The following is a 14,216-nucleotide window of genomic DNA, read 5'->3' as shown; positions in this document are numbered from 1 at the left end:
AACAGACTGTATAGGGCTCTAGGTAAAAACCGATCGCCATTATTGTAGTTTCCTCCTTGTTTTGGTGCTTACCACGCATGCGGATGTTCCAGAATCGGCTCTGTGATGACGTCAGGACGTCCCGCATACAAAATGGAGGCAGACAGCCTGCAGATTTGTTTTATTATTATTATTATTATATATATATTTTTTTTTTTCAATCGATTTTGGGACACTTTAAATTGATTCTGAACCGTAGTAAATGAGAATCGTGATTCTTATATGAATCGATTTTTTTGCACACCCCTAGTTTAAATACACCTAAACCAATAACCAAATGTGTTATACACATTCATAAGTATTAGTCCCTTAGTAATTCATAATTCATAAGTCCCAAAAGAACTGGAGAGAGGAGGAAGAGAGGTTTGATGCCAAACAAGTTAAAAAAAAAAGAAAAAAAAGAACAGTGATCGAGCAAAACATCAACATTACCACGAAGCCATCTGAGCAAGGGCTCATAAGTGTAAATAAATATTATACTTCATGTGTTTATAATATACAAACACATTTTCAGGAATTTATTTACACAAATTTATCAGGGAGTAGCTCTTGCTCATGATGACTTCCCAGTGTTATTGTTCACACTAACAATGTTGTCACATCCAAGACCCTTTTCTTCATGAATTGCCTCTGAAAATAAGAACCTATTTCAGGATAATGAATTACACAACGGTTTCTTCAGAGTAACATAAACATGTATGCTAAAGTGGTAAAATAATTGCATTGATCTGTAAATTCAAGATCCCCAAGCAAACAAATAATTGCTTCTGCAATCAAAGTTACTAGTCTTTCCAAGACTTTCCAAAGGGGCTGAGTTGTGGTTCTTGCCGCCTAACCTGGCAGAAGAAGTTATGCATGATTCATAAAACCGTGACATCACAAGAGGCAGAAAAGGCCACTTAAATGCATATGGCACACTCTTTTATTGTCAATATTTCATTGTAAAAAGGCTCAATTATTCACAGTAACCCTGTTCAGGGGACAGAAATGAATGAATGGATAAGATGGTAAGAAGAGAAAGGAAAAGAGCATATGCTTGTGAAGTGTTATTGTGTCCTATTGCAAACTACCATACCGATGTATCTCCCTCCATCTGCTCATTACTTCCAGCCACGTGGTACAAATCAATATTACATGATCAAAAGTTGAGTGGGTGGAAATAATTATTTACACTTTTCCTTACTTTCCTTTTGAGCTATTTTATTGTTCTCAAATCATTTGGAAGTCATTACATGTTCTCTTGCATACGGGCATTTTTTTCAGTCACTGCAGACGCTTGGATATGTATATAAATTACATGCATTTTTAGAAATGTGTAATTACATAACAAACCAACAACCTATGAGTTCAATTTAAACCTGCAGAGGCTCCACGTTGTGCTAATTCGTATGGATTTCTCTGCCCTTAAGTTTTGTACTCCATATACTATATTATTCTATACTCAGTAAGAGACTACAGCTGAGTAACACTACAATTACTGCATGACAACGCCAAACAACACAAAGAAAAAAACTGTCCTTTCTGAGTTACTCCATATTATAACGCACAAACGAACCTGACATATGTCTGTTTCTTTTACAAAATATTATCATGTCATTATTTTACATGTTTGTTTTCATTACACCTTCTGCATCACACTGTGACTTCTTGTATTATATTTACATAGATTGTGTTTTCTGAGGTCACAGAAAGTTTGACCTTTGGCCACCAAACTTTAATCCTTTTTTAAGATTCACTTAAATTACTCATTGAAGATCGCGTTTGTGCCAAATGTAATGAAATTCCCTCTTGGCTTAGCGTTCCCGATATTTTGCATTATTAAGACAGACTTGTGGTCACAGCCACCTTGACTTTTGACCATCAAAATTGAATAAATTCCCTGAAGGTGTTCCTGAGGTATGAGAATGCATCCATGAGAATGTAATGGACATTGACAGGCGGACGGATATCCTGAGCCATCTGAGCAGGCACCAGCGCAAAGGTGGTGACAGCCGTGTTTAACTTCATCTTCCTATTGAAAACACATATGTATTTGTACATATAAGTGCACATAGCTAAGAAACTGTGGGGTAAACAGATACAAACATAAAGACACCCTTTGATTAAAAAGTTACTCAAATATACATTTTCATTTTAGGCCACTGCCACAACGGAAATATGTATTTAAGGATCTCAGATTTTGTTCCATTAACTGAACAAAACCAAAATGCAAAAGTCAACCATTCTGTCCAGAGAAGGCAAAGCTGAGTGAACTTGCCTGAACATGTTTTCTTCACCAGCTCTGTGCCAACCTGCAATTTAGGATTAGATTTTTCTTTTTCTGCAGAACGTGCAATATATTGACATCATGATTTCTGGGTAATGAAGTCCTTTGAACTCTTTAAAGTTCTACTATCTGTCAACGCCAGTTGAGATAACGAAGAGTATGATGTTGCTTTGTGCAGCTTTAATTCTGCAGTGATGTTAAAGTTCATTTTCAGCGCCGTTCCAATGAAAAGCCCAGGCAATTGTGTTTCTCTGTCTAAGGAGTTGCTGGCCCGTAGGCCATATCGTGTACAACATGCTGGTCACTGACATTGAGGGGTTACAGAGTTGTTGCTTGTGATTGTGTGAAGTACAGACTGCCTATTGTTAGAGTGCAGTCGCCATCAACACATGCTTGATCTGAAAGCACCTGGTCTCTGATGTGGGGTTTGATGTGGATAGAATTATTTTCTTTTTGGTATTTTTTCTTGATGTTGTTCCTTTGTGGATAAAGTGGAGGTGTGAGTGTGGAGATTGAAGTGTGTGTGGGCGGTAAGAAGGAGTGGGTGTTTATATTATTTACTGTGAACTGGAGTGGTCCTTCCTGCAGATTTTAAGTAATTAAAGACTTGCCGTCTTTCTCCTCTCCTCCGTCTGTCTGTCTCTCTGTCTGGGTGACTGACAGCCATGTAACATCCCTCTCCTCCTGTACGTTCTGTTCTCTTCCTCCACAATTCAATGGAGTGTTTCCGTACCTAAACTGTGCAGCTCCCCGTTCGTGAATCACTGCCGCCCTGCCTTATGCATTCTCCACAGAACATTGCCATCAATCATGCGTGGCAGCAGTGGCCAAGGGACTAGCTGTCAATCTACGCGTGTGTATGTGTGTACTTATGAAACAGTGACAGAGCGTGCGTGCGTGTGCCTATCTGCACTCAAACGGGAAGCTCCATTAGGGGTGCTGCCACAACAATAGAAGAGTAATGGTGTGTGCGCATGTGTGTCTGTGTGTGTGAAGTTGATGTCTGCTGTCATTTGAGCACAGGGCAGAAAGCACAGAGGCTGGCAGCTTGGGGTGAGGTAACACAAAAGCCTGCAAGCATCACAGACAAGGGGCCACGCCACTTCACTGGCCATGCATCTCTAGCTCTCTTCTTTGCTCTGCTCGTTTCTTGTCATATCCCGACATTTTCCACCTGATTTGATCAATCAGTCCTAACTTATTTTCACTTTTTGCCACTCTTTATTTCACCAACTTAAACCACTCGCTCTTGCCGGACTCTCTTCCAATTGTGGTTCTGTGTCTTTATCTGTTTTGCCGAATTTTTTATAAAAAAGACCTGCAGTGTGACAAATTTATCACCAGTATCACTACAGATGCTGCAAAAGATGCTGTATGGAAGTACAGGAACATGACATAACAGCTTCATGAAACATTAATGGAGAAAAAGGCTAGAGGTTTTACACAGGGGGTCTGACATATTTCTCTGAGTTTAAGCTAAGGAAGCCGGGAGTAAATGCGTTACAACAACTTCATGACGCCAGCTAACCTAAACAAAAGTTTAAGATGACATGGATGGAAAGAAAAATGGAAATTTTAACATTTACAAGTAGACAACATCCAGTAAACTCCATCTGCTGGAACAGCTAGTAACAGAACAATAAGTCTGCTTCGTTATTACTATTCTATTCTATTTGTCCTGTTGTGTTTGTTTTCCTGACCTGTAGCAGGCCCGGGGGAAGGTGAGACAATAGCAGGCTGGCAGTAAACTTGTTCCTGGAGTTGTCTATCTGCCTGTCACCACACTGGAGGGGCTACAGAGACGCTGTCAGTCAGCCAGGGATGCTAGCACATGATCGTTTGACATGCAGACAGACGTGTGTGTGTGCGCATGCGTGCGTGTGCACAGAGATGTTTTTCTGTGTGGGTAGGACTGCCTGTCTCTGCCTCTGCTCTGTTGCCGAGAATGCTCCTGTTGACTTCTCATTCGGTAAACAGAGGGATCGTAAATCCACAACACAAAAGGTAGAAGGCAGAGAGGAAAAACCAACTTCCTTTGGCAAGTTTCCCACGTTGTCAGAAAAATAGTGGACAAACAGACTGAAACATAAAACAGTGGCAAAGAGAAAAGGGATTTGAATCAAGCCGGGAACTTCCATAGAGCTGAGACACAGTGTCTATTATACTTATTTGAAAGGCAAAAATTATGAGTTTCTTGCAGTTTCCTTAAAAGTTACTGACTCTTTGCCTCTACACACATACCACATATTATACAAACATTCATGCACACAGACACACGCACACACTATGAACAGAGGGGAGGAACAGATCCAGAGGGGTAACAGCAAAACGATAATCAGACTGGAGGGCACAAAGCTTTCTAGGTTGGATAGTAGCAAAGACATTGAATAGTACTGCATAGTGCGATAACGCACTGCCCCTATGGCTGGAGAGCACACAAACCCCCACACACAGATGCACTTATAGACTCTTGCTGTTTTGCTCGGTTGTTCCGTGCAACACACATTCACTTCAACAGAAATGTACTTTTCAGCCACTTCCGTGCCATGCAATACACACGGTCATACATATACAGATAGAGCTTGTGGCGAGTGGCTCGAGTCTGCTGATAAGACAGAATGGAGCACTTCAAAGCAGTGATACTTAGAGATAGAAAACAACCTCAACTAATAGAGCCTCCTTCAAAATGGCTGCCAGGCACCACCACGTTCCACAGCTAATGTTTCACATGCAGACACATCACCGCTCAGCCCTGCTGGCTTGCCAGTTGCATAATCATGTCATCCTTCTGCTGAGGTCGGAGACACCTGCAGCAAGTTTGCCAATTACATGGTTCGTTCTTAATCAGGGGACGTTCCCTTGTTCAAAGCAAAAAAGTACTGGGACAGAGTCATTTGGAAAAACTTTTAATTTTTTTGTGTTTTTTAGTTTTTTTGTTTTCAAAATGGAGAGAATCATCAGTATATTCCTTTAAAGGCTGGATTTTGTAGTCCCTGCTATTCCAGGCATGCATCAAATTTATGTCAATTTTGCAAGGACAAGTATAAATATATAGCAGGCATCCAACAAAATCCTATTAGTGTCAGAATGAGAGCTGTGGCCTGTAGTAAGTGAGCCTGTGGCTGTTCAATATTTTATCACCATGCTCCATCATTTAGATATTAAGATGGTATCCACACAGTTGCCTTGCTGCAATTCTTTTTTATATTTTAAAAATTAAATCCAAATAGGACACAGCTATGGCAACATAGCTGCTTACTGCTCTCTTCTGTATTTACTTCCTATGAGGCTGTGGGCTTCCCTTGCACCCCTGTCGTCCTGGCCAGGCCTGCTTAATTTGGCATCTGCTGTTTGGCAAAAGGGAAGCAGTGTGGGGGCCAAATGCAAGCAGAGGCCTGGCTGGGGCAATCCAATCGATAAGGACACACTACAGGGAAGGAACAAGTCCACCAGACTCTCTGAAGCTCTGCGTTCAGTCTCTGCTGGAGATAGCTCTGTCCTCATCTATTTGGAAAACAGGGAGATGGGTGGAGGCGGGAGTATGAGGAGGAAAAGGCAACTCAGGAGGAGAGAGAAGCATTAAGACTGAATGTGTGAATTGCACTATTTGTTTTTGCCTACTTTTGTTTGACGAGCTTGCAGAAATTTCATTGCTTGTCTGAAACAAATCAGAAATGCAGAAATACACATAAAATTCTAAAATTATAATAAGAGAAAAGGATCGGAAGGGTGAGGATGTAGTTAATGGTGGGCGGGGGGGATTAAACACAACAGATATTGTATGCTTGACCTCCTTAGGAAATGGAACTCATGTGAATCAACCATTAAGAGTTCAAGGGTGGCCGTTTAAATTTCCATAAACTGACAGGGTAACCGGAGTGGCAAGGTCTTCCTGTGTACAGAATGGATTACAACAGGATGCCATTGTTTGATTTCTATCTCTCATTATGTTTTCATACTCATTAATTTTGTTTTTATTTGCAGGAATTGAACACTTTTCCAAACGTGTGTATCTCTCAACACTGAAATGATGCATGAAAACATCTCCGATTATCTATTTTCCCTTTGATTTGTCTTGTTAGGCATTGTCAAGTGTGTGGTGTACCAATATTTAGAAAATATTGAGAACTGTTAAATGTGATATGCAGTTATATATTGGGTGGTTTGGTTGTTAATTATGAGTAACACAACTCTAGAAATAGCCCATGTAGAATTATTATGACAATTCTGTACAGGGGGAAGACGCAAGCGTAGCTTTTTTGATAAAGTTGCAGTCACGATTTAAAAATCTTTTCAGTATAAAGTGAATCACTATATGAATTCTTACTGATCAACATTCTGGCATTCTCTTTACAACTTTTTCTCTTCATGTAGAATACGCAGATGATCTCACCTGAACTTCAGAACTAATGTAGACCAACTCCTTCATGGGATTAAGTGAAAAAGCAAAAGTAAGTATATTATTTTTAAGACTTTGAATTTGGGAAATTTTGCACCAAAAATGAAAGAACAAAAAAAAGTTTGGTTGCAAAAGAGAAGAGAAAGTAAGAGTAAAGCACATACAGGAAAGGCAGTGTGTACAAGGAAACATTTTTTTTTTGTCCTGTTTGCCCATCCCTTCCCAAGGAAGCAGATAACATGAATAATTTTGTGACTTTGTTGGGAAAACTTTCTTCAGTGTGGCAAGGCAGACTGGAGGTGATAAATTATTCAAATATTTCATTGGAGCCATGCTGCTTGCGTAGGGCAGGCCTCAATAATATGCATGTAAGAAGACATGATGAAACAACGTCGTAAACAGTAAAGAGTGAGAGAGTGACTGGGGAGTGTGGGGTAAAGGAAAGGGCAACAGAGAGAAAAGTTACTTTGACTCCGTCTTTATGTAGGCGTACGTGCGTCGGGCCACTATAATATATATTAATCTAATACTTGATAAAAAGGCCTTGTGTCATGTGGGAAAGGGTTGGGAACAGCAAAGGGTGACAGATTACGTGGGAGATAAGAACGACAGTGAAAAATATGGGGTAAAAGAGAAAGATATACGAGAAGGGGAAATATTGAGATTCCTGCCATTGTGAGTGTTTGTGTCAGACAGCGATAAAGAAAGGGGATTAAACAGACAAAGAGGTAACACAAACAGACGTGACACAACAAATGTAGAGAGGCAGTCCACTTTCTTCTTGAGTACTAAGAGTTCTAAGAGTATGCATTTCAAAAAAATCTTTTTCTGCAGTTTTCTGCATCAACAATGTGATGGAATATATGGGAGGAAATCTTTATATTATCCTAAGGCCTGAGGTGAACTAAACTAAAGGTGATCTTTTTTTCCTGTCTTTTTCAATACTTAAGTCAATACTATGCTTCTCTCAGTGCCATATACTTTGAGTGAGGTGAAAATAAGGCAAGCTTCTTGCCTTATTAAAAGCATCAATAGCAGAACCTTGAACTGAGAAGTTGTGACAGATGATATATCTGGAAAGTTCTAAGGTTTGATTGGCTTCCCTACGGACCATTAACAGTGGATAGGAATTCTGTGAAGTACGCCAAAATCATGTGTGGGCCCATCGCGTTCTCCAAACTGTCCAATGGGCTGCCTGTGTTACCCAATCGGACAGACATAACACGCGATGTGATGTTCTCTATGATTCAGTTTCATGCAGTCCTCAATGACCTACATCTGCCTTTTATGCTATGGTCCATTTCCTGTCTCCGTTTATATGTTTAACTCCATATGAGCAGAGACAAAAGAAGGGCGAGCAACAAGCTACATCAGTAATGAGAGAAAACCCTGACAATGGCCCGATTTCCTTTGCCTGCTTCCTGAACTTGCTATGGAAAAGAAACAAAAAACAGCAGGACTGCAACACAGCCTGTGAGACTGTCGTCAATTTCCTGTCCAAATTGAAAAATAAAATTCTTTCTTTAGATGCAGCGAAGATCCGGCGACAAACTAAAACTTCAATGAACCGACTGGTCACCTAATTTTCCGAAGAATGGAAAAATCATGCAGTTCAGGTGGTTAATTTATTCCTTTTCCTCAGTTAGTGAACGAGCAGAGCGAGGAGGGGAGTACAAGAGAGAGGCAGCATTGATTGTATGTATTTGTCTCCCACCGGTCAGCTGTCTGCCTTGTTGCTGTGCACTGGAGGTCATTCTCCACATTGAATCCCCATTGATCTCCTCTTTAGAGCCTACAGAGACGCCTGGAGACCCATTATGAGAGAGATCACACTCTCAAGTGTACGCCAATAAACACATAGGCACACTCATGAATAGAGAAAAAAATTCATACCGTTAAGTACATTACCGTTAGCACATTAGCTCTTGGGCATGCACATCATTATGCATAAACACACACAGAGATAGATACGCAAATTTTTACAGCTAAACCTCCTTTCATACACACACATACACACACACACACACACACTGATCGGTAGAAACCAAGTTTAATGCTGTCTCTCTATATAATTCCTTGTACTATGCCTCCTAACTGCGTGTAAAAGCATGCATTAATTCAGACATCATTTAATAAGACACACAGCCAGACTGCCTTGACCACTCCATAGAAAGGTGCTGAAAGGCAATTACACTGGACAAATAGCCCTTCAGGCTCCAGGGCCCTAAGTCCTTCGAACCACGAGATGGGAGAAGGGGGAGGGAGGACTCTAAACTCACCCAAGAGTTAAAGGAGTCACTCTGGGTTAGACAGCATACAGCCCATCCATACTGAATCGGGAACTGACACTAAACTCAATGACAAGTGACTCAACCTGCAACTTAGATTCATCACCCCGCTGACCTCAGTTTAACTCAGAAACTCAGATAAAAAGGTGTTTCTCCAGTTTCATCCAGGAGATCCACGTATAATTTTTTTGCTTTGTTTTTCCACATTTTAAATGACAGATGACAGACTTAGATAAGGGTCATTTTGTCATCATCATGTCATCATGTGGGATGCTGCGGTGGCAACTGTGTTACCCAACAGCTGCCTACTGTCACATTAAGTCAATAAATCTAATTCCTGTATTCTCTCTCCTTTTGGCTTTGTTATATGAGCTCACGCAACTTTGTAGGGAGACAATTAGCCTCTGATTTCTAACTTCATCTACCTGATGCTTGATGCTACACAAGCTGGTATACAATCAATCTGTCAAAGTCGATTGCTTTTTCCTCATTACCATAAGCAGCGTCTTAAATACACATATTCATTTTACCTATTGTAGTAAATCAAAAAATATTGATCAGGGCAACTTAAGAAAATTAAATGAAAAAATTTCTTTCTGCAAACAAGACAAGTTTGATTCAATGACCAACTGTTACAGTAACAGTGTATTGCTCATATAAAAGAAAGACAACTGATGTTAACTTTGCATTTTAGCTGCAATATGTATGGAATGTTTCGATCAACCACAGGCTGAAGTGTCTCAAGATTGTCATTATCAAGCACTAATCGTTCCTCCTCCCCACATTCACTCCTGGCTCCATTCACAAGGAATGAATTATGGTCTCTGAAGTAGTGGAGGAAACTAAAGGCATGGCTGGCAAGTGGTACAGTAAAAGGCAAGAGGCTTTTACAGTATGTGAGACATTCCTCTAAAGGTAGACATCAAGGTAGTCTTCATGACATCTCAGCAAATTGCTCTTTGCTCGACTAATACAGTAAAGAACTATTTTCACAATCAGCAACTTGGCTAACATGTATAATTGTAATGGCACTGCTATGCCCAGGAACTGCTCTTTAAGTACTCTGCAGCTTTTATTTTTCTGTCTTTGACGTCTGAAAAAACAACAGATACCTTGGGTGGGGTGGTGGAGAACACTCATAGCTGAGAACCGTGACAGCACAGATGGCGCGTTTCTTTTTCTTCCTTTTTAAGTAATTTTGCAGAACTAATTATTGGAGGAAGATTAGTGCCTGTAAGTATCCCTTATGTCACAACAAAAAAACATTTATCATTAAAACGAATTTTAAAAACATTAAAAATATGGCAAGGTATTTCATTTGGCAATGAAAAAGAAAGAGAAAAAAAAAAACATATCACAGCTGGTGCAGTAAATTTAGCATGAAAACGCGTTCAGACATGTTGACATGTTACGTCAACAATCGTGTGGAAAAAGACATGAACAATAGCAGGGGGAAGATGAGAAGGCGCTGGGACTTACCATTGTTGCCAAAGTCCAAAGAGTACTTGACCACATGGTAGTTATTCCACACGTACAGCAGGTTATCTCTGGGGTTGTAATCCACTGCAGCAATGTACTGGTAGGAGTTGGGAAACGGTATGTTAACCATCATCTCCTTGCCCTTATCAGTATTGTACATGTAGTCGATTTTGTTCCCTGTCCCTTCATTGTCATCATCTTCATAGACGGTTTTGATGACATAGAGGACGCCGCAGATCATGAAAGCATTGGAGGCGGAGCGTTTGTCATAGCTGGTGTCCCAGGAGCCTTCGATGCGCAGGGTGTAGGGGTTCAGTTGGCTCACCACAATGCGCCCATTGTTCTGCTCTGTTGCATAGATCACCCAAAGTCCATTCTCATCCACTGCTAGGTCAATGTCTGACTTGCCCCCCCAGCGGTAAGGTGAAGTGTCGTGGTAGTTGGCATTGGCAATGATAGCCTCGCCGCTCTTTATGCGCGTGCGTAAGTCAAACTTAACAATGTTGCGTGTGCGCTCTTTGTTAAAGAAGAGCGCACCATCATACACTACAAAGCCAGTCCCGTCCACACGGTGTGGGAGTTTGTAGGTGGTGGTAGGACGGCCTGCAATGAAGTCCTCCTTTGACGAGTACTCTGTCAATGTGTCCGTGCGGTATGGCGTCCAGGGCATGTAGTAGATCTTGTCCGAGGCCTGCAGTGGGTCTTTGCACCACGCACCGGACTGGTGATCAGACTCAAAAAGGTGTTCACTTTGGTAAACTCCTTGCAGAATGCCAGGGCAGAGAAATACTGGGGAACAAATAAAACATTTCCATGTTAAGTATGTTTTTGTGCAGTTGCTGTAAAATGTCAACTAATCTCTGAAGATTTTCTGACAATATTACACTGTGTTTAAACGTAACCTTACCATCAGCAAGTGACGATGACATGCTCGGCTTACTGTGTTGTGATTTGGATGTTGTATAGTCCCTGTCATTCTTAAGCACAACAACATACCTCCTATTCAACAGATAATACCCTAGTCACACAGCTGAGAGAAAAAGGCACATTTTGTTCTACACCCCCCCTTTATTCCCATTTCTCCCTTCTCCCTCCCTCCTTGACTCCTCATTAGTCTCATAACTCTTTCTTCGTTTCTCTCCCTTCTATTTCTGTCTGGAACAGAGAACTGTAGTGTACTTTTATCGCCTGCTGTTTCTCCAATTGTTACAATATTTCATTTCCCACTCTGTGCTTGGTATTCCCAGCTTGGAATACTGGGGTCGTGTTTTATGAGGGATGTGGGAGATGCAGTAAATTCTGGGCAACCAATGGGACCGGAGTCATAGGGACCTTTGTAATTTAACTGGAATGTTGTCACGCACACACTCACGCACACACTATCACACACAGCACATACACACAGTCGGGGCCAGATGTGCATTGTGGTTTTCCCATTCTTTTCAGGAATATAATTGCAGATCCCACATTAAGGCCTAGGAATATTGATTGAATTTTCATTGGCTACTTAAAGGACCAGCATAATTTTCATATCATAAGCATTTGAAATATGAAATGTCAATGTAATTCTCTGTTCATCAGCTCATCATAAAAATGTGCTCAACCCTCGGAGAGTTTGTTAAGTGACATTCTACACGATACCATGGAATAATATGGGTCTAGAGTGTGTCTAATGGAAACCAGTGTTTCTAAATTGCCTTTATATGCTGAGATCAAACTGTCCTAATATAGCTGCAGTGACTTTGAAAGCTGTGTCATTCTGCCACAGGGTACAGAAGGCTTGAGGTGCTGGCATTGAATAGTAACATCCAACCCTGAGTTTTGAGAATATGTGCACGTGTGAGTGTTGATTTGCTTGTTTCAAACGTACCTTTTTGTTCGACTTCTGCATGAGCCATGGGCAAAATATTTGAAGAGAAAAAAAAGAGAGAAAGGGAGAGAGAAAGAAAGAGACAAGACAAAAATAGATTAATGACGCAATAATAAGGAAATCATAATAATACAATCTCAGATCTCCATAATCGTTCTCATATTTCATCCTAACCTTGTGAGAGTGCCAGGATGCTCTCCATGTGTGATTGGTAATAACATTACGTAAGCGTCTGAGGAGACCGCACTGCAATGGGGAAGCTATCTGACAGTAATGCATCTCACATATGTCACACACACACAGACACACACACACACACACACACACATATGGGGGAACAGACACAAATGTGCCATACAGACAGAGACTGAGATACTGAGAGCAAAGACACAAGAGTATGAAACAACATTCAAAAACACACTAGCATTCATTTTACATATCCATTTTGGTCCTTTGCATCATGCAGGCCAAAAAGCAGCAATATAAAATGACCTGAGATAACGAGCCCTTTCATGCTAATATCAACAGCACAATGAAACCAGAAAATTGATTTGATTAGCAGGATTGCTTTTCAGTAAACCAGCCAGAACTACTAAGAGTGCGTGAGCTAATGCTTTGTGTATGTCACATACTCCGCGTGACTTAATGCAGGCATCTGCGTGTGGAGGTGGAAGAAGACTGAATGCGCCGATTTGCCTGAACCCCAACACCAATTCCCCGTCCATTATATTCAAAGCGTTATCCTTGGAGTTTTGACGGAGGGTTGTTCGTGTTGCTCTACAATGAAATGTGCACACTTGCTCAGAGCCTCTTAAACATATGAATTCCATTCCACCTTGCTCCCCGGGGAACTGGGTGGAATGTGTACATGGCAGAAACCTAATCCTGCAGGCAGTGCCCTTGTGTCTCAAGTCCCGTTAGAGACCTGCCGAATGGAACTGGTCCCAGGAGGGGAGGGGATAGGAGAGGAGAGGAGGAGGAGGGGAGAGGAGAAGAGAGGAGAGGAGAGGAGAGGAGAGGAGAGGAAAAACATTTGGGCTTCCAAATGGCACATGTTTATATATAGCACTATTGCACAGAACATGCATAAATTCTTTAACACATTAAAGCCTAAACTTATAACCAACCACAAGACATACACAAATGCATGTGATACACAAATACATGTGGACACACACACACAAGCAACCATTAAATCCTTGGCTCATGAAAAATGCATGGTAACTGGTGCGGCTTAGCACAACTCCTGATAAATAAGCAATCTCTGGAAGGAGATCGCGTTAAACCGAAAACAAGTGTGTGTGTGGTTGTCTCTGTGTGACAGAGAGAGAGAGAGTGAGAGAGGGCAGCTATGAGTTAAGATATAAAATGGTTCACCACAAGGAAGCCGTTCCCTTGCGAGAAAAGCTGGGAAAGAAAGCAGATAGGGTGTCTGAACAGAGGTGTGTGCAAGATGGAAATACAGATACCACTGTACCAAACACACACAAACATGAACAATACAACACATAAACAATACAAAGAGAGGACGAGGATTAATGACACCAAACAACAAGGACTGCACATCACCTGAGGCTCTCATACAGCCTCCAAGACAGACAAGGGAATCATGTAGGGCTCAAGGTTGCCAGCAAGACATATATATTAAATGAAAGGAGGCAACATGTACACCAAATGGCACACAAAATGTCAAACAAATGTCATTCAGTTTGTATTGGTGCTCATTATTTTGCTAGATTATAGGATGCCTATATTTTGTGAGGCATCTGTTTTTAATCTCAATGACAAGGGTAAGAAATGACTTTTTTTTTTTTTTTCACAAATCACAGCCATTCATCTTTCAGAGCACAGGACTTGACAGCGTGAATATAGGTT

The 14,216-nt window shown here is 41.0% G+C and overlaps 1 protein-coding gene across 3 annotated transcripts in view; it reads right to left on the bottom strand.

Annotated features, from left to right (window-relative positions):
* adgrl3.1 (adhesion G protein-coupled receptor L3.1) overlaps positions 1 to 14,216 on the bottom strand; it is a 106,443-nt gene that overhangs the window by 38,457 nt on the left and 53,770 nt on the right. For all 3 annotated transcript variants that reach the window (XM_029497370.1, XM_029497372.1, XM_029497371.1), the window contains exons 6-7: positions 12,342 to 12,356; positions 10,472 to 11,260 (exon numbers count right to left, since the gene is read on the bottom strand). In XM_029497370.1, coding sequence (XP_029353230.1) covers positions 10,472 to 11,260; positions 12,342 to 12,356 — 804 coding nt within the window. The remainder of the gene's footprint in view (positions 1 to 10,471; positions 11,261 to 12,341; positions 12,357 to 14,216) is intronic.

The sequence above is a fragment of the Echeneis naucrates genome, chromosome 1 (genome assembly GCF_900963305.1).
Source record: "Echeneis naucrates chromosome 1, fEcheNa1.1, whole genome shotgun sequence".
Classification (NCBI taxonomy): Eukaryota; Metazoa; Chordata; class Actinopteri; order Carangiformes; family Echeneidae; genus Echeneis; species Echeneis naucrates.
Note: the sequence above shows the minus strand (reverse complement) of the source record. Positions and strands in the feature narration are given on the sequence as shown.